Below are 24,643 nucleotides of genomic sequence, written 5' to 3'. Positions count from 1 at the left end.
GCCTGGCATCTTTCTGATTTTCTCCAGTCCTTGGTTGTCTGACTTCATCTATAGCTAATACTCTTCACCAAGTGTTATCTTGTCTCATCCAATCCCACGATTTTGAATAAGTGTTTCAGTTAAAAGTATTTGCAGTTCCTAAACTCCATCGTAACTGAATGTCTTGATTTTGAGTGTTTCTGGTCTTTCAGATTGACCTTTATTGATTGCCACTCACTGGCTGCTTTCAATTTATGGAACTGTTCAGAGCAGTTATTTTGGGAACCATCTTTTTCTTTGACGCCCTGTATCTGATCCTTAAATTTCTGTTTCTACTGGGAAGTATCCCGAGTCCCCTAATACTGCCATTCTGGAACAGTAATAGCTTATGTTCCTTCTCTGTTTTTAGCCCACCTGTGATTATTATCATTTTTGTACAGCGGACTGAACCTTTCTAGAGGGCAAATCACTTCCTTTTCACGACCCTGTCCCCCCAGGTGAGGTGGTTTTCTAGCAAATAGAATTGGATTCTAAATCTGGTCCACATTATGTTGGGCTGCTTGCCTACCATGTTTCACTTGCTTGCAATCTTTTGCTAAGAGTTTTTATCTCCTTGGAGCCTTTACATTTTTTGGTGTGGGAAGGCTATTCGCTAACATTCTTAAAGCTCACTGTAGATTAAAGTCTTTTTTTTCCCGTACTACCTCAAAAACAGTACCCTTACTGTATACTTGAACATTTAGAATTTACCTTAAAGGGGCAGGGTCATTATGAACTAATCCCCTGTGAACAGAAGCATCTAGCATATTGACATTTTTGTTGAATCCATAAAATTGTAATGATGGGTATCGGACAAATGCCCGTTGTAGTATGGCTGGTCACATTAAAATCTGAAATGCCTGTTTGAGAAAGGAACTTCAAGAGTAAGAATTCGGTTTCTGACTAGTTATGTTAAGGGATCTGTCCCTCTTCCTCCGCAAAATAATGAATACAGAATTATGTGTGGGTAGTCACGTTCTTGCACTGGGAGCTGGAGGGGACATTGAAGAGCAGAAATCTAGGATTAGTATTAGAAAACAGGTCTAAGGGGACCCTGCAAAGATCGGAAATCGGGTGGAAAATGTGCATAACTCCACAGACAGGTTCACGAGATCAGTACCACAAGAGTTGAGGGTCTAGTGAGATGAATAAAAAGATCGGTGGTCTGAGCTTCCTCATCGTATCACATCAAAGGCAAGTACTTTAAATACTTGCACATCCCTGGAGGCACCGACTTTCGCATAACGAGGCCAACACTGAAAACCTGAACACCGTGTGCTGCACCTGGCCTGTGGAGACACCTGCTGCTAACCCCCTACACTGCGGCAGGCACTGGTGGTGTGGACATGAACGTTTGTCTTGCGTTGCGTAGACAAATGCACTTCGGGTCAGCAAACAAATAATTTCGCTTCGGGTCAGCTTCTGCCACCGAAAACTTCCGCAGCGCAGTCGCGGTGGGGAGTCCTGGGGTAGCTCCGCCTCCGCGGCCTCTGACGCCATCATTCGTCGACCGCGTTGAGAAAGGTCCCTTCCCCGTCCCCGAGTCTGGTGTGCTCGTGCACTCTTTACCTGCCAGCGTCTGGGCGGAACACGCGGCGGAGTGCGGCCAACTCCGCTGACGGCCAGGAACTCGCTAGGGGCAGCCTACAGCATCCTGCCCTTCTGGAGTTGTTCCGTTTCCCCACGTGCTTCCGCTTCGCGCTGGGATCCCGGCGCAGGTACGTGCCGCGGGGCGTGCGGGGCGGCTGGAGATTCCCGCTAAGGTGGGCGTTCGTGTGGTTCCTGGGTCAGAAGCGGACTGGCCAGAGGAGGAAGCTTGTGCGTCTAGGCTGACGCGTGGTCCGCCCCCACGGCCCCCTCGCTAGGACGCTCCTACAGGGCAAATTCCCCTTCTGCGAGACGCAGCATCTTGGGCTTGCTTCCCTGCGCTCTCGTGGTTTGCGTGGAGTAGTCTCCGCCATCCAGGGACCTCTAACTAGGGCCTAGTGGAGAATGGGTGGGTGACAGCACTTGGCTCTTGCTGTTCTTGCTTGTAGTCTAGGCTTTGAACCGAAGCTCTCTGATCCAGGATTCTCCAGGGCTCGTGAGTATTTAACTATGCGCACACACACATTCATACTCCTTGTTTGGTAGTCGTATTTAGGACTTTATATTATTTGACAGTACAGCTAATGATGCCTGGCACGTAGTCATTATGTGTAGATAGACGAACAAATGAGTGAATGAAAAAATAAATCTTTACGTGTCGTCAAGGCCCTCTTCATCTATTACGCCTTCCGTGACAACTCCATCCACAGTAATATCAGACCTTCGTCAGACCCCTTATTGTAGCTGCTATTTGCACGTCTAATTTATATATATACAATTGTCCTTTATGTTTTTTCTTTTTAATATCCCCTTTAGAGAGAATGAAAGTTTGAAATCAAGGACTTTGTCTGGTACCTCTGGGGCTCCCATAGTAACTGGAACAAAAAGCAATCTCTAATAGTTCCTTTTTTTTGATGGAGTCTTCATGTGGCTAGAAATATATGGCCTACAAGCTGAGTAGATTGGCAGACTGGAAAGAGCTCAGGCTTTGGAGTCAGATTTAAGTGTGAATCCTATCCTATCACTTTTCTGCTTTGGGATACTTGAATTTTTTTTTTTTTTTAAATAATAGTTGTCTCTTTACTTATAAATAGGGACCCCTGATTTTGATAGTGTTTAATAATAAGACATGCTTGGAAATGTCAAAAGGGACAGTTAAAGCACAGTTAAGGTTCCATTAATAGCTTTATTAAAGCTTAGAATTAAGCAAATACTGGAGATTCTTGGTAGTGTGTATTTTATGTTGTAGTGGTGTAATTGATATATCTGATATTTGATGTATTTATTATGGTAATGATGCAGCATTTTATCATGGGCAATCACATAACAGCTGTGTGTGTGTGTGTTGTGTGTGTGTGGCTGGCAATGAACCCAGGGCCTCAAGTATTCTGGCCATTCCTCCTACCACTGAGCTATATTGAGGTCTGTCTTTACAAAAGCTTCAATATGGTTTTCCCTCACTTGAAGAAACTTGTTTTTGACCTGACAGAATTCCAATCAGTTGATTTCTTTTCCTTAACTTTATGGGTAACATATTTAAAATCAATCAATAAATCAGTCAGCCCATTCAGAAAAAAACTACATTGCATCTTGGCCTTTCTTTTTTAACCTCTCTATGTTAATGGTATCATACCTACTAGGACATTCTCTCATAAGCATCTATATCCATATCTTGAGGTAGTTTGGAAAATGCCTTTGATATATGGCTATATCACTATGTATTTTGTATTCCTAATTTTTTGAACATTCAAGTCCTGATTTTTCTTAAGCTCCCTGGAAGAGTTATGAGGTTTGCCTCCCTGCCGACTTCCTATGCTGAGGGAATAATTTCTTTACTCCCAAGCCTGAGTTTCCTGATTTTAAAAGCAGGCTGATGTCTTTCCTATGGAGGATCAAAATGTTACATTAAAGGTGGCTGGCGCAACCCCTTGCCCCAGAAGAGGCAGCCAACTAGTGCTCCTTACCCATAATCTGCTATTTTGTCCAGTTGTATTTCCTTTCTTTCTCTTTTAGTGATAGTTTTTCACCATGCATCGGAAGAAGGTGGATAATCGAATCCGGATTCTCATTGAGAATGGAGTAGCTGAGCGACAAAGGTCTCTCTTTGTTGTAGTTGGGGATCATGGAAAAGATCAGGTAAGACCTGGTAAATACTCTCTGAGTTATCTTGTGTCCTGTCCCAGAGTCAGTATGTTACAACAGGCCCTCTGGGGTTTTAACATGTCAAGGCATTACGATCCCTTTGACTGCTAAGGTGCCTAGTAAGAACCTTTCTTTCATTTCTTAATCGTGATAAATTCTCTCTACTTTGATTTATTAGCAGACAAGCCAAAAGTCTTTGATGCTCAGGGTGGTATACTGACCATTAGGCTCAGTGTATGTGACCTAGTTTCTATTCCCCATCTGTTCTCTACTTGCCTGTGATCTTGGATGCCTCCCTCCCCTGGCTGTCAGTTTAATTTCTAATCTGTCAAATGAGGACTTGGGCCTAGTGGTCTCTGTGGTCTCCTTGGTCCCTGAGGTTCTGACTTTTTTCTTTGGCAGGTGGTAATCCTCCATCACATGTTGTCCAAAGCAACTGTGAAGGCTCGGCCTTCAGTGCTGTGGTGCTATAAGAAAGAACTGGGGTTTAGCAGGTAAGCTTGGCCCTTAGATGACCCAGTCCTCTTATTTTAAAAGTAAGCTGATGTCTTTTCCTGTGGGGGATTAAGATGATACTTTAAAGGTGCCTAGCACAACCCCTTAATTAACAATTCCTGCTAGTTAAAAGCCAGGAAACAATTCCTTGACACAGATTATCACAATCTTTAGTGGAGATGACATTTCAGAGGATATTTCTAAGTGGGGAAAAAAATGGAGCAGATGTCCTTTCTTCATTCCCAACAATAAATTTCAAATAATTTTCATACTCTTTGAGGTGTACCCAGCCCAGTGCCTTGTTTTAAGGTTCTCTTCCTGTTTTTCTGAGCTGATCAAGCCCATCTAATGCAAATTCCTTTAGTAGCCTTTCACTCTCCTTTTTTTCCTTTGCAAAGAGGGGATTTTCCTCATCCTGTGTCCAAGGAAAACTCTAGGTCTCCTCTCTTTTTTTCAGGACCTTTACTGGTTTTCTTCTGTTGGTCACTGCACATCCTTTTGAATTTTCTTCTTTTTCCTGTAAACATGCTCAGTTTTCCCCATGCTCAGAAAATGATTAGCTTCATACCTAGCTCTGTCCTTAGGCTAGCATTTGCCTTCAATTTTACTGACACACACCTTAAAACGAGCCTCATTTACTCCCTACCTATGTTCTTTGTGGTCTCGCTTCTGAAATGTACTTGTAGACATCCCCTGAGACCTGAGGCCTAGCACAGCAATTTTTCTTCCCTTTTTCTCCTTTTCAGAGCTCTTCTACCACTTCTCTGCTATATGGTAACAGTTAATTGCTGAAGTCTCAATAGCCCAGACTTTTAGCTGTAAACACCAGACCTCCACACAAACACTCTTAAGCACCAGGGGGAAAATGTTGAAGTATCTGGGATAGTTCATGGAGCCTAAGAGGCTACCATTTCTACTCTGCTCAGGGGTGGTCTGGAGCCAGATTGCCCTTGCTTCCCATCCTTTCTATCTCTGCTGCTTTCTCTGTGCTTTTTCATTGCAGACCAGCTTTCTGTTTTCTCCTGTCTCTTGGTAGAAACAGAACTTGATTTTTATGTGTTTCAGGTCTAACCATGTGGAAATCAGACTTTATCCCAAAATTCTTATAGAAAGATGCTTACAAGGTGGGGCATTACACAATGATGGGGGTTGGTCACATTAGTGGAAACCTTGCAGTTCTCCTTACAACTCAGCCTGGATGAGTTTGGGGTGGAGTAGGGAGTACTGTTTCTTGGCAGAGAACCCATACTGTGGTCACCTTAGAAGTATTTCCTTTTTTTTGGTCTTTGTGCTTACTTGGGCCACCTTCCTGAGCTCTTCCCTTGCCTATCATGATATCTCCTACCGTAAACCTAGCCAGCATCTATGGTTCTGTCCTTGGGTGTCTTCTCACTCCTTCACCCCCAAGTATGCTGTCTTTGATGTTGACTCTCAGACTCTGTCTTTGCCTCTGGCTACTTCATGCTACATCAAACCTCCCTGCTCTTAGCTCATGCCATCTTCTCTGCCTGGTATGCTACTACACCTCTCTGTTATCACCTACTGACATCCTCCCCAGTTTTCAGCACCTGCCTCTTTGATGAAGCCTTTCTGAGTTCCTCAGTCATACTTGATGGTTCCTCTTGTCTTCAGTGCTTGTCCTCATCTTAAATGCTTGTTACCTACCAACTGTGTTGGAATACAGTTCCTTCTATACTGTGACTTAGGGTATTTTTTTTTTTTTTTTTTTTACTTCCAAGTGATAAGGTTATTAATCTAGGAGTCTTCTTTTATTTATCTTTATATTTTTTTACTTTTACATTATCTAGCATGTTTGTGGTGGGCATGCAGTTAATATTTGTTGAGTTGGATTTATTATTAACAGGTTCTGAAATTATTTAATTTAAAAAAACTTGAGCTAGGTGTAGTGGTACATGCCTGCTCAAGAGTCTCAGGAGGCAGAGGCAGGAGGATCAAAAGTTCAAGACCAACTTCAGCAATTTAGTGAGAACCTGTCTCAAAGTGAAAAATAATAAAGGGGTGGGGACGTAGCTCAGTAGTTGAGCATCCCTAGGTTCAATCCCCAATATTACACACACACGTAAAAAGAAGCTTGCTTCTGCCTAAGAGAAATCAGATTTTGAGTAAATAACTCAACCTTTTTAAAGTTATGAAAGTCTTATTATAAGAAATATCAGCCAGCTCAGGAAGCTGAGGCAGGAGGATTGTGAGTTCAAAGCCAGCCTCAGCAACTTAGCAAGGCCTAAGCAGCTCAGCGAGACCCTGTCTCTAAATAAAATGTAAAAAAGGGCTGGGATGTGGATCAGTGGTAAAGTACCCCGGGGTTCAATCCTGGTATTAAGTAAAAGAAAAAAAAAGTAAACAAAATACAAAAATGCAAAAATACAGAAAAAAGTACAAAAGTGCAGAAAAAGATAAGCCAGGCATGATGGTGCAAACTTACATATAAAACCAGCTATTCTGGTGGCTGAGGCAGCAGGATTACAATTTTAAGGTCAGTCTGTGCAAGATTGTGAGACCCTGTCTCAAAAAAGAAACGACAGGGGATGTAGCTCAGTGGTAGAGCACTCCTGAATTCAATATCCTGTTCTGAAAAACAAACAAAACCAAAAAATGAAAATAAAAAGTACTCATAATCTTACCACATGGGCCTTGTTAACATTTAGGTGTCTATCACTGGTATATAGTTATAAACCATGATTTGTATTTAGTTGTGCATAATTGTTCATGTAAGCATGTCATTACCACTGAGCTAAGTCCCTGGCCCCAAGCATTTTTAATATAGGTTAAGAATAAGAATAAATCCTGTTGCCTTTTTTTTTTTTTCAGTACTGGAGATTGAACTCAGGGCCTTGTACCTGCTGGGCAAGTGCTGTACCACTGAACTTCATCCCTAGCCTCTGTTGCATATCTTTGAATTTTGTTTTGAGGGCTTCTGATTTGTAGTATTTTTTATTTGGTAAATGTGAGATTGATGTGGAATCATGCAGTTCACAGTGTTTTGGGAAGATATGTCTTTTAAATTTAACCCACCTGGTTAAATTATAAATCTGTGCCTCTTGTAGTCCCCCCCCCCCCCCCCGCCTCCTTGTCTTGATCTGGCAGAATATCATGCCAAGTCATGAACCCCAGGCACACGCTATGAGGAGAGGTGGAGATCATCTCACCCAGCTGCCTCTGCTCATGGAGGAAGTGGAGGCCTGCGGTGGGAAGGGCTTTCATTTTAGCTGTAAATTCGAGAACTGGGGAAAATTTTTGAACAGTTATAAGCCATCATTCTGGAATGGGGAGTAAATCTTTCTGTAAAGGAAAGGTAAATCTCAATTGAATATTCAGGGCTTTTAAGACCAGAAACAGTTCAGGGATTTCTGAGCCATGTCCACCTTCCATTCTAATCCTTGTATCCTGTATCCTTATTGTTTTAGATGAGAGCTGCCCTTGAGGACATGATCCCATACTCTGGGCAAAGAAGTAGAGGAATTTATTTAGGAAACCTGAGTGCAGTAACCTGCCATTGTCTTGTCTCTCCCAGGCCTCTGGGGGGTAGGAGTGTAGTTGAAACTTTGGCTTGAAACTAAGATAGCAAGGCCATTTAGGTTTGGATTCAAGCTCTGGCCAAAGGCAAGGTTTAAGTGCTAGTTGTTTGTTTGTTTTTTTTTTTTTTTAGAGAGAATTTTTAATATTTATTTTTTAGTTTTCGGCAGACACAACATCTTTGTATGTGGTGCTGAGGATCGAACCTGGGCGGCACGCATGCCAGGCAAGCGCGCTACCACTTGAGCCACATCCCCACCCCTTAAGTGCTAGTTTTTAAAGCAGAATAATTTGCTCAAGGTACAACAAAATAAGGGAATAGTTCACACACAGGCTGATCTGCGACTTAATCTTTCTGCTCCAGTGCCTCTTCATGTTGCTTCTCTAAAATGAAAGAGTCCAAGTTCCCTACTAGCTCTGGAGGGTAATCACCAAGTCTCTCCTCTGTTTCCATGTCCTTTACCTCTCTGGTTAATTGGCTCTTATGGGTTGGGGGGTGGCGATTGCAGTCACCGGAAGAAGAGAATGCGACAGCTGCAGAAGAAAATTAAGAATGGGACCTTGAACATAAAGCAGGATGACCCCTTTGAGCTCTTTGTAGCGGCCACAAACATTCGCTATTGCTACTACAATGAGACCCACAAGATCTTGGGCAATACCTTCGGCATGTGTGTCCTCCAGGTGAGTGACTTCCTCCAGCCTGTGTATTGCTTCCACACTGGTATATGATAAGAACAGGTTCTTACCCCCGATATACCAAGCATTATTAATGGAAGACTTGACCACTTTGCCAAGGAAACCAGAATTTTCTGCTTAAGTTAGCAGCTGTCTGGAGACCCCAGAACTTACAATGATGTGCCAGCTGGGTGATCCTAAATTAAAGCTAATAAAGCAAGCACAGGGAACTTTGACTGACCCTGGAACCTCAGATCCTTATGTGCACGCATGGAGACTTCCCCGACACATGAACATTGCAGCTTGTTTAACCAGCTGGATAGAAACATTTTCATCCACTTGTGTTGGCTCCTGAGTGCTTGGTAGCATAACCCCACATACCCTAAAATCCCTTGCTTTACCCTAGAAAGCTGCTTGGTGAATTTATCCACAAATATACATTCTCTTATCGGGAAAGTTAATAGACTTAGTTTCTCATGTTTCTTTCTTTTTATTTCTGGTGGGTAATTGTTTTAGTCTGTGAGTTTTAAAAAATCCACGACAACCCCTTTCTAAAAAAATTTTCATACACAAATTCATGTTTTTAAAAAAATACTTATTTTTTAGTTGTTGTTGAACACAATACATTTATTTTTATTTATTTATTTTTTTGTGGTGCTGAGGATCGAACCCAGGTCCTCACACGTGATAGGTGAGTGTTCTACTGCTGAGCCACAACTCCAGCCCCAAATTCATGTTTTTGTACTTATTATGTTATGCACTTTGATCATGATTATGTTAATTATAAATCATATTTAAGAGAATATAAATTAAGGAATGGGGAAATCAAGAACAGAAGTTCTGTTTTCCTTGCATTTCAGTGGGTTGTTTAATACACTGCTTACTAGAAAAGAACCTCAGCCTCCTTTGTCTTTATCACTAATTTGTCAGGAGTGTTGTGCTCCCAGCCCTTACTTGGTGCTGGAATGAGGGCTTCTTTAAGCACTAGCTCCCCCGTGTGGTGCAGTTGAGTTTTGCCAAACAACTTCCATCTGTAGACGTGTTAGAAAATGTAAACATGTTTCTGAAATTTGACTATAAATCAAATGAAGTTTGGAAGACTTACCTCCAGACAGGATTTTATTAGAGATTATTAGAAACTCTATTTTTGTGTGTGTGGTGCTGGAGATTGAATTCATGGCCCTGTGCCTATGAGGCAAGCACTCTACCAACTGAGCTGAATCCCCAGCCCTAGAAACATTTTTAACATATAAAACCATGTCTTTCTAACCCTAAGGACCAGACTCTCTTCCATGGTGCCCCTAAGGGGTTGTGAGTGTGTTATGTGTTTCTTGGTGAGCCAGATGGGGGGGTATGGTCTTGGGTTTCTACCCGAAGCCCTGATTTTGGCTTATCACCTGGCCTTTGGTTAAGTATCTCTGGGGTGCTGTTTGCATTACCAACCCTCTAAGGTCTCCTTGTAGGATTTTGAAGCCTTAACTCCAAACTTGTTGGCCAGGACTGTAGAAACAGTGGAAGGTGGCGGACTGGTGGTTATCCTGCTCCGGACCATGAACTCACTCAAGCAGTTGTACACGATGACCATGGTAAGGGTCGGGGTTTTTTTATTTTTTTAACATAATGGTCGGTGTTCATATCAGTCTGATTTTGCTCTAGTCTGCTGTAAGATTTCCTGTTGAGAAGGTAGATAGCCTCTGGGAGCTCCTTGACAACAACTAATGAAAAGGTCACTGCGGCTGAATCTCAGGGGCTCTGAGTATGCCTAGAAATGTGAAATTCAGATATGATGCAGACTATATGTAACTAAATATTAAATATTTTAATATAATAATATGATAATAATAATTAAATATTCTTAATATAATAGTAATAATAAGCCAGATATGGTGATTTAATTCCAGTGACTTGGTGGGCAGGAGGATTGCGAGTTCAAGACTAGCCTCAGCAGTTTAGGGAGGCCCTAAACAACTTGGCAAGACCCTATCTCAAAATAAAAAAATAAAAAGGGCTGGAGGTGTGGCTTAGTGATCAATCCCTAGTACCAAAAAATATATATATATTTTTTTCCTAGAATAATATTCTGCTAGAACTTATTTGTGTTTTGCAACAAAGGGACAATTGGCAGAATTCTCTCTGGCCCTCATCTTCTATTAGTTAATGAAGCAACGTTTGCCAGCTTTGCTTTCAGTTTGGCAAGAATTTCAAATATGGGAGTGGTAGTTTACTTCCTAAACCATGACTGAGGACATGGTTCAGAGTGGGGTGTGTTTAAAACAGATGCAGAGCTGGTCTCCTGGCTGGTATTGCCACATTGGTGTTCTTAGAGGCAGTTTCTAAGAGCTGCCCATGACCCAGCAGCTCAGAAATGGTGTCAGGATTGGCCTCTGGGTTGAATGAGCTATGTTTTTCTGGTGAGATGGACTTTCCTCAAATCTTGAGGCTGCTTCCTGCCTTTATCACTCCTGCTGTCACTTGCCACTGTAGCCCCTCTTCACACGTGACCAGCACACATTCACCCCTGGGCTTTGCCCTTGCTATTTCCTCTGGCATGTGCTCTTTTGGATTTCATCATGACTCACATCCTTACTGCCTTCAAGTTCCTGTTCCAGTATCTCCCCATGAGTGTGATCTTTCTTCATATTGTTTAGAAGAGGTGGTTCCAGCTGTAACTCTTTAATCTTCTTTATTATTCTTCAAAGTACTTGACAACAACTTCTAGTTACATATTTGTTTTTTTTGTCTGTTCTCCTACATTAGTCACTAACTTGGTGGAAGCAGGAACTTAGTTGTTGTTTGTTTTTTTTTTTTTTTTTTTTTTTTAGTTGCAGGTGGACACAATACCTTTATTTTATCTATGTGGTGCTGAAGATCGAACCCAGAGCCTCACACATGCGAGAGGAGCACTCTACCACTGAGTCCCAGCCCCAGTTTTTTTTTTTAAGTTGTAGGTGGATATGATACCTTTCTTTATTTAATGTGGTACTGAGAATTGAACCCAGGGCTGCCTCACACATGCTAGGCAAGCACTGTACCACTGAGCTACAACCCCAGCCCTAGGACGTAGTTTTTCTTATTGTTGTTTTTCTTACTGATATTTTCCCAAATCCTAGAAGAGTGCCTGGCATGTTGTAAGAACTCCCTAGATATTTGCACATGACTGAAAGACTTTGTGCCAATAACACTTTGTTTGTTCTTCCAGTTTCTCTTAACATGGCTGACTGCTTACCCTTCTAATCTCAGCTTATCATCTCTGAGAGACCCTCCCTTTCTGCCATATATAAACAGGTCCCTCTCGTTGTTATCCCCACACCCTGTATTTCATTTGTAGCATTTGCCAAAATGTGTATGTATTTACTCATTGTCCTCCAACCATTGGACTGTAAATCCCATGAGAGCAGAAGTCTTGCTTCTTTCATCAGTGTGTACCCAGAAGTCTGGTCCACCTAGTTAACAGGTATATTTTATTGAGTCAGGGTGCTGGATCAGATGTGGAAAATGTCAGAGATGAGGCGAAGGGAAGTTGATTGGGATTAGAAGCATTGCGTTTGGTGTCTGATCCCAGTTGTAGCAAAGAGCACTTGGCCAGTTCAGCAGAGCAGGTGGGAGTGGATTTTCTTTCCCACAGGGTTGCTCATGTCTCCTGTGATAGAACTTTGTATCTGAGCCCTGGGCTTCAGTGTTATTTAGATGACTTTGTTAATGGATGTTGTCTTGCTTTCTTAGGATGTGCATTCCAGGTTCAGGACTGAGGCCCACCAGGATGTCGTGGGACGATTTAATGAGAGGTAGGTCTTAAGGATATTTCTCAGTTCCTTCCACTTGTTGGGAAGCCAAGGTGGGAGAAATATTTTTATCTTGGACCCAACTGAAAGCTTTTGTGTCAGCAGAGGTAGTACAGGCTTCCAAAATGTGCAATTCTTCAGCAGCTGCAGCTGGGAAATGATCTGGGTACAGTGCAAGGGGGTCGAAAGCTGGTGTCTGTGGACACCTGGACTCAGTCTTTTTTTTTTAGAGAAAGAACTTTAATATTTATTTTTTTAGTTTTCGGTGGACACAACATCTTTGTTTGTATGTGGTGCTGAGGATTGAACCTGGGCCGCACGCATGCCAGGCGAGCGCGCTACACTGAGCCACATCCCCAGCCCCGTGGACTCAGTCTTGCTGCTGGCTCTGACCAACCCAGTGGCCTTAGCCACGTTCCTGTCCCTCTCTGGCTTTAGCCTACTCATCTTTGAGAGGTTGGGAGTGGTCTATCTGGATCACCATTTCCTGTATTTCACAGAATAGTTTTCTTTTAGAGGGACCTTGTGACAAGAAGACTTCTGGCCAGCTGAGTGGGACATGCTGACACTGTTTTTCCATTATGAAGAGTCTCACTTACCTATTCTAGCCTCAGAAAAGTCTTGCAACAGCTGGCACTTGTTTGATTGTTTCCCATTCCCAAATTAATTTCACCATTGAGCCTCCTTGTAGGGACCATCAGTTAACAGCCCGTGTTATACTTTGAGAAACTGGCCTAGATCAGTGTTCCCTTTGGGATTGTTGGCAATGTTGGGAGACATTTGGACTGTCTTGACTCTGGGGTGCTGAGGGAGAGAGCTACTGGCATCAGGTGATTGGAAACCAGGATGCTGCTTAAAAGAAATCATTTGGAAAAAATGTCTGTAGTGCTGAGGTTTAGAAATCCTGACCTTGATGAACCTGGGGCCTCTCTGATTTTAACATCCTGTCATGCTTTGGCTCAGTAGAATGAGGACAGGAGGAGTAGCTGCATGTTACTCTAACAGGACAGAAGCCTGTGGAAGTATCAGGAAAGGCCCTTTTCTTGAGGCATGGAGGATGTTTGAATTGTGTAGCAAGTTAATTTTTCTGTATATAGGGAATTCAGTGTTGTATTTCTTCAGGGAGCTTTCTTTTCTCCTTATTCATTTGTGTGTGTTGTTTCCATGTGTGTTTCCCTGTGTGACTGGTGGCCATATGGGGCTTTTGGAGTAGAGCCACATTAGTGCTAAAGGGCTCCAGATGATGAGAAAAGGACTAGAGGACCTAGCAAAAGCAATCATGGTTGTGCATCTGGGATCTTGGCTTTCTTGATTGCCACATAAAATGTGTTCAGGTGCCTTGTAGAGGAGGCTCTGATTGCTCTCTAGTTGGGTTCTGGCTTTCTGAGATATGGGGCCCAGTGATCTTCCTGAAGAAAAGCAACTTGTCCCCTCTTGTGCAGCATTGTCTGCCTCCTCAGCACCTCACCTCAGGACTGCTTTTGTCCCTCAGGTTTATCCTCTCTCTGGCATCTTGTAAGAAGTGCCTTGTCATCGATGACCAGCTCAACATCTTGCCCATCTCCTCCCACATGGCCAGCATCGAGGCCTTACCTCCACAGGCTCCGGTGAGTCTGGGTCCAGGGCTCAGGGATTTGGGGGAGCTGTGATTTCTGTGGTGACCCTACGTGGTAGTGGCAAACCTCTTCCTCTTTTCTCTGGTAGGATGAGAATCTCAGCCCTTCTGCTCTGGAGCTACAGGAGTTGAAAGAGAGCTTGCAGGACACCCAGCCTGTGGGTGTGTTGGTGGACTGCTGCAAGACCCTAGACCAGGTGAATGTGGGTTTAGAACTGCCCTATCCCAGGGTCAGCGATACAAGGATAAAACAGTGTGCAGAGAGAAGCCACGGCCCACTCAGGATGAGTCAAGACGAGAGACGCCTAGAAGGGCCTTTTTTTAGCTTGTTCCCAGGTGTGTCCCACAGCAACAGGGCTGTTCTTCATGTCTGGGTTTGCAAAGGAGCTAATTCAGGGAGCAGGGGTCATGGGAGATGGACAGATGAGATTTCCAGAAGAATCTTCTCAGTGCTTTTTCCATGATAGGGTATTTATAATAGCTAAAAACCTGGAAGTACACAGGATGTGTTTAATTTCAGCTGTGTTGGTGGTGTAAAGGTTTTGCTTATGGCTCCTGTAGAATTGAGGAGTGGGGAGCGTGAGGCCCCTTGTACTTACTTCATTCCAGTGTGAACCTGATGAGAGCCCCTGGGGTTGCATGAACAGCAGGCTGGGTGGGAACTACCAGGATGCATTTCTTTGCTCTCTGGCGTAGCCAGCACTAGTAAACTCAGCTTCTCCAGTGTCTTTCTGCCAGCTGGGCACACCCCAGAGGACTTCAGGCTGCCAGGTGTGTTCAGGATTCTGGTCCAGCCTGAGCCAGATGAGTGGCACAGGCCTCTTAGCATTTGGCTTTGCCTTCAGAATGGAAAGCAGCTTCAGTGACCCCGCCCACTGGGGTCTGAGTCCCAAGAGGCTGGTTTTCCTAGTCATCCTGGAAATATAATCACTAGCTCCAAAGCTCTGTATGTAGCCCAGGCTGTAGGCTCTAGGCTGCTCTGAACCTTTTCTGGTACCTTCTGTATCACCAATCAGAGGGATGAGAGATAGGATAGAGGAAGGGAGAGAAACTACGATACTAGTAATAATGTTATAAAAAAGCAAATGGCCAAGCAACACAAATGACATTAGTATGAAAGCGAACACATTGAGAAAACGGTATTTCCACTTGGCAGTCCCACTCTGCAGAGAAGCTGCTGTTCAGGGTTTATCATGTCTTTGACCTTTCCCTGGGCATGTCAATAGATATTTCACTGTATAGGGTGAGAGTGGCTTCTGGTAGACATTTGGGCTGGTTCCAGCTTTTTTTTTTGCTATTATAAACAGTATTATCAGGATACATCTGTGGGCATTGTATCTAGGACATGCTTCTGAAAAAGAAATTGCTGGTTCAGGGGCTGTGGGCATTAGAGTGGGTGTCACACAGTTGACCAAGCTTCCGACAGTGTGCAGAAATGCCTTTTGCTCTGCAGCCCAGCCTGCACTGAGTGCAGCTAAACTTGTCAGTTTTCACCAGTCTCATGGGAACTTCTGATGGTTGCTTTAATTGTTACTGTTATTACGAGGGAGACGGGTGCTTTCTTCGTCTAATCATAGGTCACCTCTTTTTGAGGTGAACCAGTTTGCTTGTGACTGCCCATTTGTTAATTGGATTGTTGTCTTTTGTCTGTGTGTGTGGGTTTTTCATTTTAGAGTGTGTTTTTAGTCCAGTTAGGTTTAGTCAGCGTTCACAGCTTGCCTAAAGTAAAACAAAAGATACAGTATTTAGCAAGGGCCAGGTTAAGACAACTAGCATCTGGATCTCCATTGAGCATTGCCATCTGGAGAGACTCTGGCTTCCTGAAGCTGCTCCCTTCCACCTCGTCAGCCTCCTTTCTGGTCCTAGAGAACCCAAGCTGCACCTCCACCCCAGGCCTAAACATTTGTTGATCCCTCTGCTAAAGTACTCACCCTAAGAGAGACACAGGGCTACTTCCTCAACTACTTCCTCAACTTCCTGAAGCTGCTCCATTTCCTCTCTGTCTGTCTGTCCATCTATCTGCTCAGGCCTGCATCTCTTTAGTGTTTTCCTAGTTTGTTGCCTTAATGAGCGAGACTGCTTCCTAGAAGTGGACAGGCCAGGCTGACCATGCATCCAGCTTTGCAGCTGGGAATCCAAGTTTGCGGTAGTGTCACCTCTCTTCAGTGCCCCTGGCATCTTGTTTCCCTCTAGGTGCAAGGCCTTCCTAGATGCTGGGCTTAAGAGTTAATGAGGGACACCTGCTTCTTGGAGTGTGCCTTCTAATGGATGAGACGGGTGCTGCTTAAATGAAATTAGGAAATTATGGTGTAGTAGAAGCTGCTGCGTATAACGTAGAAAAAGAAAAGTGGCCAAGAGGGTGGGGGCATGCCAAGATGGGGGTTTTGTGGTTCTAGATACAGTGTTCAGGGTGGCTTTATTCAGGTGATATTTGGACCAAGCCTTGGAGAAGTTGAGGAAGTAGCCCTGTGTCTGTCTTAGGGCGATTACTTTAGCAGAGGGATCAACAAATGGTTAAGCCTGAGGTGGAGGTGCAGCTTGGTTTCTCTAGGACCAGCAAGGAGGCTGACAGGATGGAAGCCGTGTGAGGGGAGAGAGTGGAGGGCCATGCAGGCCACACAGAAAGGGCTGTAGCACTTACACTGTGAGGGATGGGGAAAGTGGAGGGTTTAAATATAGTCTTGTCTCGCCACAGCTTCCAGAGGCATCCCCGGGCTTATTTGTAAAAGGATCCTCTGGTTTGAGCTGCACATGGGCTGTGGTGGGAAGTTGGTGGAACTAGGAAGACCAGTTATATGGCTGCTGTCATGGGGAGGCAGGACAGGATGGTAGCCGTGAGCAGAGTGGTGGAGGAGGATGGTGAGGGCTGTGTTGAAGGGTTACTGCCTTGCTGACAGGATTTGGTGATGAGTAAGGGATGGAGGAGAATGCTGAGAATGCTTTTGGCCTAGATAATCAGACAGTTAACTGAGATGAGAAGCTTGTAGTGGAGGAGGTTTGGGGGAACATTAAGCATCAGTTTCAAGTTTGAGGTGTCTGTTGCATAGTGGAGGTGTACAGGAAGTAGTTGCATGTACCCAAGAGTCTGGAGTGTGGGGAAGAGGTCTGGAATGGAGATATGAAATTGTCTTGAGCATCCGATTGGTATTTAAGGCCTTGGCACTGAGATCGAGGCAGGGACCATCATACTGAGGACAGCAAATGCACTTCTGGGCCTTGGCTCATGGTCTGACAGGAGATCCAGGAGCTTGCTCTGGGTTGCCCTTAACCAGTGTCAGCTTAGCATCATTGGCTTATGGGTGCCCCATGCGTTCTCTTGAACAGCTGCAGTAACTTGTCTTCAGCACAGGGCAAAATACTTGAGTTGAGTGCCAGCGAACGTTCCCACCCCTTTAGAAGACCAATAAAATGAGCTCCCTGCTTTCGTTCTGGGAGCCCTCTTGATAAGTTCTTGTCAGAGTTGTGTCTCCCTAAATGGAAGCCCTAGTTGCCTGCGAGTTTGCTTGCTTGGCTTGATCTCATTTTTGTGATTGTTTTTGGTCAAAATATCCTAGTGTCTGGCATCATGACCCAGGATTGAAAAGTCCAGGTGCTGAGCAGTGCTTTTTGGCCTGTAAGAACTGCCCTGTGCTTTTCTCAACTCACTTAATAATATGTTTGTTTCTCTTTCTACAGGCCAAAGCCGTCTTGAAATTCATCGAGGGGATCTCGGAGAAGACCCTGAGGAGTACTGTTGCCCTCACTGCTGCCCGTGGACGGGGAAAATCTGCAGCCCTGGGATTGGCTATTGCTGGGGCGGTAGCATTTGGGTAAGGGGTCTGACTCTCCATCTGTAGGACCTTTGAGCTTTGAGGGGGTGTGCACGTTTTGAGGTCAGGAGACTGGCAGAACTGTTAGCTCAGGTTCCCCATTCTCAGCTGGTTCACTGTGATTTTTCAAAGTCTTGGGTGCCTGCCTGGAAATGGCAACAGTTTCCCCCAGGACACCCAGAGTTGCTGTGTGCACAGACACCCACCAGGGCCTTTGTTTTTTGCTGTTTACAGTTGAACAAACACAAAAGCAAAGGATGTGGGGTCAGAAACTTTAAAATTTCAGGGATGAGAATATATGTACTTTGCTGACCAAAGTACAACTTGGATATTTTAATGATCTTGATTAATAGGTCTTATGTCAGGTGCAGTGGTGCACATCTGTAATCCTAGTGACTTAGGAGGCTGAGGCAGAAGGGTTGCAAGTTTGAGGCCATCCTTTGCAACTTAGCAAGAACATAACTTGCAAAAGGATTGGGGTATAGCTTGGAGGTAGAGCACCTCTGAGTTCAATCCTCAGTACAAAAAGAAAATGGTGTGGGGAATGGATATGTAATGTAGTTCTATGGTAAGGTAGTGTTTGGTACTAGCATATTTAAAGCCTGGGTTTGACTTCCTCAGTACTAGGAGGGTGGGGGAAAATGTCTATTTTCGAGGAGTTGCCTTTGAGTATGTTACTTTTTTTTAGTTCTGGGTGGAAGATTTATGCAGTTGCTAATATAATGTGTGCTCCCATGCAGATATGATAATTGACCTAGAATTTTCTTTGTTCTATATGCATAATCTTCCTTGGCCCTCATTTCACCCCTGTGGTCATTTTATAGTTGGGTAAACTGAGGTGGTCCAGTGACACCCAGGATTTCCCATCAAGTCACTGGGATAGATATGGGGCTTAACCTTAGCTCCTGACTTCAGCTCTGTCCTTCCTGCTGCTCCATCCATACCACTCAGCCTCTTGGCCACAAGCATCCTTTGTACTTAGCTAGGATTCTGGAGGTCATTTGTGGCCTTGACCTGGCCGCGTTTGGAAACCTCAGTGCAGTGAGTGCCGAGTATGAGGCTCATCCTCTTGTCAGGATGCTGGACTGAGGCAGTTTGCTGGTTCTGCATACTGACAGTTGTCCCTGCCTCTTGCACTTTGCTGTTGCAGGTTTTGGTAATTGAATGTCGCCTCTTGTACCTTGTTAATGTGTTTTCATTGCTTTGGGAAGAAAAATTTCCTCGGGTCTGGAGATACTTTCCTTCCCTGGCAGGTGTCTGCCTTTTTATCCTGCTGTTGTCTCTGGTTATCCACAGTGTGACAGGAGCAAACAAAAATAGTTTTGTGTTTTTAATTTTCTTCAATTTCTTAACAGATCCTCCCTTTTTTTCTTTCTGTAGGTACTCCAATATTTTTGTTACCTCTCCAAGCCCTGATAATCTCCACACACTGTTTGAATTTGTATTTAAAGGATTTGATGCTCTGCAGTATCAGGTAAGAAATTGGGATAATTTCTTTTGATTTAGTGCTGATTTTAAATCCAGGTGGTCTTTGGAATGTTTGCTTGCTTCTTAATTTTGAATTTCTAAAGCTTGTCATTGGTTTGACCTTTTCCCCCTAGGAACATCTGGATTATGAGATTATTCAGTCTCTAAACCCTGAGTTCAATAAAGCAGTGATCAGAGTGAATGTCTTCCGGGAACACAGGCAGACCATTCAGGTGAGGCTCGTGCTCAGACCTTGTTCCTTGATAGCATGCTTAGATCCTGCAGGATGTAATGGACTCTCTGAATTTTCTTCCAGGTGTCCTGTGTACGGTGTAATTGTTGTAACAGTATTATTATCATATGAGAAACTTTCTAGATTTCCAGCTTTTTCTAAAGAAGGGCATTAAGTCAATAAATGTGTGTAGTTTGATTGAAAAGTTGTAGTTCTGCCCCACGAGTATGGACTGTGGGATTGAGATTATGCTGATAAGCAAAGAGAATCATTGTTCTGACATCAGTTCTCATTTTGTTTGGTTACTGCAGGTTTTGAAATGGTGCATCTGTACCTAGAACAATGACTTCACTATTTAAAAGAAAAAAAAACTTTGCAAACTGTGCTCTTTGTGGTTTAGCCAATGACCTATTTTCTTTTTTAAACAGTATTTTCCCCAAAGCTCCATAAATCTTGGGTGCTCTGTAAACCTGAATGCTCTCCTCTTAGTCCAAAGGCTGCAATTTTGTTCAGTCTCTTAAAGGCATCTGTGTGACAGGCTTATAGAAGGGACCAAGTCTGCCAGGCTCTTATCGGAGTGGATTCAATGATTATTTTTGGAGTTGTTGTGGGGGAGGGAAGTGAGCTAGGTGAACTTGGTAGTTTATGTTCTTGAACTTTAGTGCATATCAGAGCATATGATGTGCCTGTTGAGTAGGAGTTTTTGATAAAAGAATCCAGATGTTAATTAAACAGTGTCCTGTGTCCATGCCTTTTATCTGAAGGATCTTAATTTTTCTCACTGGGTCTTTTTTAGAATCTCTTCATTCTACATACTTCTTCCCACCTTTTTTTTTTTAAATATATTTTTTTTTAGTCATAGGTGGACACAATATTTTTATGTAGTGCTGGGGATCAAACCCAGTGCTTTGCTCTCTACCTCTGAGCCACAACTCTAGCCCCTTCCCAATTTTGCTTGATTTCATTAGCAATAGTAGTCTTTTCTCCTCTCAGCTATGTGTTGGGGGTGGGGCTGGGGGCAGCTGCAGGCTATGAGAATAAAGAGACCTGTTAAAAAATCAAGAAAAATACACTGGTCAAGAAGGAAAACATTTCTCTGAAAGGCTCTGGCTCAGCCCTTGCTGCCTGTCAGATTTATAATCAAATACTGGGGTCCTTTTGTCTCCAGACTACAGTAGGAGTGCAGAGGAGGTAAACCGGCTTGTGAGACCCCATTTTTGTTCCTTTGAGACATCCTTCTTGCTGGAGAAGGCCTTTAGATGAAAGCTGTTCATGACCCCAGGCCTCGTTCTGTGCTTCCATGACATGCTTGTTTAGTTTCTGCCCTTGAAAGTCAAGACATGGGGCCTGTTGAGAATGTGTGTCCTGTTGCCAGAAGTGAGTAGGCTTGTTCTCTCCCTGACCCAGAAGCTTCGGTTAAGCAAACAGTTAATGGGATTGGGATGAAAGATTTCAAAGCTGCAGGCAAGTACTAAAATAACACTGAAATGCCCAGCACTGAGATTTTAAGGAATGTTGACATGTTGCTGATTTCATGATTAAGGGTCATTTTTATTTTTGAGAACCTGCACATCAGATGCAGTTGAAGTTCCTCTTGTATCCCTCCCATTTCCTCCTGCCACTCCCTGTAGATAACGGATTCTGAAATTGGTGCATTTCCTTTCCATTTCAGTAGTTATTACATAATTCATGTTCATGAACAGTAGTGTACGTACTTGTCCTCCATGGTGCATCTTTCCTTACTCAACATTCACTTTGAAGATTTGTCAGGTTGAAGCTTATAGATCTGATGGATTCATTTTTAAGCACTTCATGAATAAATTTGTTTCTAGAAGTAGAATCGCTGGGTCTTAGGGTATGCATAGATTTTCAGCTTTCTTGGTTTTTACCAGATTTTTCTTCTGAGTACCCATTAACCTTTACACCAGCATTCTGAGTTTTTGTTTCACTAAGTCCTCACCCAATACTGGGTACTTAACAGCAATTTGTTTTGTCTGTCCCTGGGTGAAATGGTGTCCTCTTTATGTCTTTAGCAGTTCCCCAATTATTCATGAGGTTGAATTATCTTTGAGTATGTTAATTGACTATTCAGGTTTCCTCTCCTGTAAAATACCTCTTCATGGTGTTTTTAAAACCACTTGGAAAATAGCAGGAAGCCCTGAAGAAACTGAAGGGGTTGTTTGTATGCATAAGGACATGAGTATGTTTGTTAAGAATAGTCCAGAAATTTTCCCACCAGTGCAGGGGGATTGGTGGTCTTACGGGGGTGGGGGTGGGGTGTGTGTGGGTGGGTGGGGGTGTAGCACCCAGTTTGAGAACCTGAGGTTCACCTTGGGGGTTGAGCTGTGCCACTGGCTCCCTAATCTGAGATAGGGAGAAATGGGAAGAGGCATGAAGAGAGAGGGGAAAAGCAGCTACCATTTGTCAGCTGTGTAAGCCAGGCACTTATGCATACTTATTAGAGCAGCCATAAAGCAGTAGGTACTTCCTGTTTTACAGAAGAGCAATCTGAGGCCCTGTGACCTGTGCAGGGCCACACAGCTAGTGGCTGAACTGTTGGAACCCAGGCGTCCCACTCCATCCCTGTTCCATTCTTGCTCTGCCAAGCAAAGGGAGAGAAGAGAAAGGGAGGTGGGATGGAGTGCCTCTGTCAGCGGTTGCCAGTCCTCACCGCTGAGACTTTATGGCCATATTCGTAATCTGAACACTTTCTCCCACAGTACATACACCCTGCAGATGCTGTGAAACTGGGCCAGGCTGAGCTCGTTGTGATAGATGAAGCTGCTGCCATCCCGCTGCCCCTGGTGAAGAGCCTGCTCGGGCCCTACCTTGTTTTCATGGCATCCACCATCAATGGGTAAGGCACCATGGGTATGAGTGGTTGCTCTCATCTTGGGTTCTTGCAGATCAGGTGGCATCTAATGAACGTGGCCTGGGCGGCCTGCAAACCAAATCTGAGGCTCCAAGGCTGCTTCATTCTTTTCTGGGGATTCTCAAACTGGAGTCGACCTCTTCATAAATTTTTACTCCCTTCTGGTCTGACATTAAGTGAGCAGCATGAAGCTGAAAAAATTCAGAACCTGGGGCTGAAAATGTAGCTCAGCAGTAGAACGCTTGCCTAGTACGGGTGAGGCTTTGGGTTTAATCCCCAACATTGTGCACACACACAAAAAAAGTGCAGGGATGGGTTGTGGAGACAGAGGTGGGGCTGTAGCTCAGTGACAGAGTGCTAGCCTGACATATAAGTCTGAGTTCTGTCTCCAGCCTGCCAAATGAATGTAGTTACATGTGATGTGCTGGGGAGGCCAAAGCAACACAGCCCTGAGTTCATTTTTTAAAAAAATTGAGGAGTCAATGTGATGGATGTCTCCTGAATGTGTTTTTTAATAAAGAACACAGATTGAGCTGGATGCTGTGGTGCATGCTTATAATCCCAGCGGCTAGAGAGGCTGAGACAGGAGGATTGCAAATTCAAGGCCCCTCAGCAACTTGGGCCCTATTCAACTTAGACCCTGTCTCAAAGTTAAAAAAAAAAAAAAAAAAAAAAAAAAATAGGGGGTGGGGATATGGCTCAGTGGTAAAGCACCCAGGTTCAATTTTGAGGGGAAGGGGATACCCTTCCCCTCAAAAAAAAAAAAGTACATGCATGGCAATATCAAATTATGTCTTAGAATTATGTAAAAAAGCAGGTTTATATTGGCATAAGAACTTTTTGGAAATTTGTAATATTCAGCTGATTTGCTATGGAAAAATTAGAAAATAAGCAAGGGAAAAAAATCGGGGGCTGTGGATGTAACTCAGTGGTAGTGCATGTGCTTAGCATCCGTGAAACCCTGGGTTTGATTCCTAGCATCAAAAAGAAAAAGCACCTTAATCCAGCCATCCAAAGATAGCTTCCTTTAGAATTTTACTTTGTTTTCTGTGAATCTATTTTATTTTGGTTTTGAACAAGAAAAAAACTTTGTATTGTTATAAATTTGCCTTTCTTATGTAACAATATATTAAACATGTATTTTTTATACAGACATTTTTTTTAGTTGTAGATGGACTCAATATCTTTATATTATTTTTATGTGGTGAGGATCAAACCCAGTGCCTCTCATATACTAGGCAAGTTCTCTACCACTAAGCTACAACTCGAGCCCCAATATGTATTTTCAATATTGGAAAGATTTCTGAATGGAAATCATATCTTGAGATAATTTTGTAGATTTATTAATATCACTATCCACAATTATGCTGAAAATAGTAGGTAAAATGGATTTTTTACCTTTTTAACAGCTTTGGGATATAATTCATATACCATATTTACCCTTTTAAATTGGTGTTTTGTAAATTCAGAGTTGTGTGAAGACATTCTATAAATCATTCTCCAATCCCTCTACACTCCCCAAACCCAGGGAGTCACTCTGTAGATTTGCCTATTCTGGATTTTTCATACAAATGTAATATGATTTTTTTTTTTTTAACTGAGGGTTGAATTTAGGACTATTTTACCACTGAACTGCATCCCTAGCCCTTTTTGTGTTTTATTGAGGCAAAGTCATGCTAAGTTGCTGCGGGGTGGTAGGTTGCTGAGACTAGCCTTGATGCTTTCGAGTCTTCTGCCTCAGCCTCCCGAATTGCTGGCATTATAGGCCTGCGCCACTGTATCTGGTTCAATATGTGGTCATGTTTCAGTGGTTGGCCTTTTTCCACTCAAGCCAGTGTTTTGCAAGTTCATCCATGTATTGTCTGTATCAGCACTCAGTATGGGTGTACCAGTTTTATTTATCCATTCATCTGTTGGTACACATTTGAGTCTCTGCCTTTTGACTGTTAGGAGTAATGGCACAATGATCATTCATCTGTAGGTTTCTGTGTGGATGTGTTTTGGGTTCTCTTGGATGTATGCCAAGGAGTGGAATTGCTGGCTCAAATGGTGACTGTGTTTAACCACGTGAGGAACTGCCAGACGGTTTTTCTAAGTAACTTCACCATTTTAAATTTCTACAAATAAGCAGTGCTTGGTAGTCCGCTACCTAAGATTTTCACTGTGGTCAACTGCAGTTGAAAAATATCAATGGAAAATTAAATAACTTACTAGAGCATATTTTTTTTTATAAAGTTTTACTATTAATCTCTTATTGTGCCTAGTTTATAAATTCCTTTATTGTAGTTATGTATATTCATGGACCATCTTGGAATATGTTCCCTGAAGATAAGGAGGGTGACATTATGAAGATTCTAACTCTCCCACGTCCTTGCCAATACTTGTGTCTTGTTGATGACAGGTGTTTCTGGTGGT

The 24,643-nt window shown here is 43.3% G+C and overlaps 1 protein-coding gene across 3 annotated transcripts in view; it reads left to right on the top strand.

Moving 5' to 3' along the window:
• Positions 1-1,512: 1,512 nt before the first annotated feature.
• Positions 1,513-24,643, top strand: part of Nat10 (N-acetyltransferase 10) — a 38,501-nt gene continuing 15,370 nt past the window's right edge. The window contains exons 1-12 of one of the 3 annotated variants that reach the window (XM_005327421.5): positions 1,513-1,736; positions 3,619-3,741; positions 4,150-4,241; positions 8,286-8,457; positions 9,915-10,037; positions 12,175-12,236; positions 13,726-13,840; positions 13,938-14,045; positions 17,524-17,657; positions 19,038-19,131; positions 19,259-19,357; positions 22,077-22,213. In XM_005327421.5, coding sequence (XP_005327478.2) covers positions 3,634-3,741; positions 4,150-4,241; positions 8,286-8,457; positions 9,915-10,037; positions 12,175-12,236; positions 13,726-13,840; positions 13,938-14,045; positions 17,524-17,657; positions 19,038-19,131; positions 19,259-19,357; positions 22,077-22,213 — 1,244 coding nt within the window. In that variant the 5' untranslated portion in view covers positions 1,513-1,736; positions 3,619-3,633. The other 2 variants (XM_040284519.2, XM_021727808.3) reach the window with 2 other exon arrangements.

Source organism: Ictidomys tridecemlineatus, chromosome 4 (assembly GCF_052094955.1).
Source record: "Ictidomys tridecemlineatus isolate mIctTri1 chromosome 4, mIctTri1.hap1, whole genome shotgun sequence".
Lineage (NCBI taxonomy): Eukaryota > Metazoa > Chordata > Mammalia > Rodentia > Sciuridae > Ictidomys > Ictidomys tridecemlineatus.
Note: the sequence above shows the minus strand (reverse complement) of the source record. Positions and strands in the feature narration are given on the sequence as shown.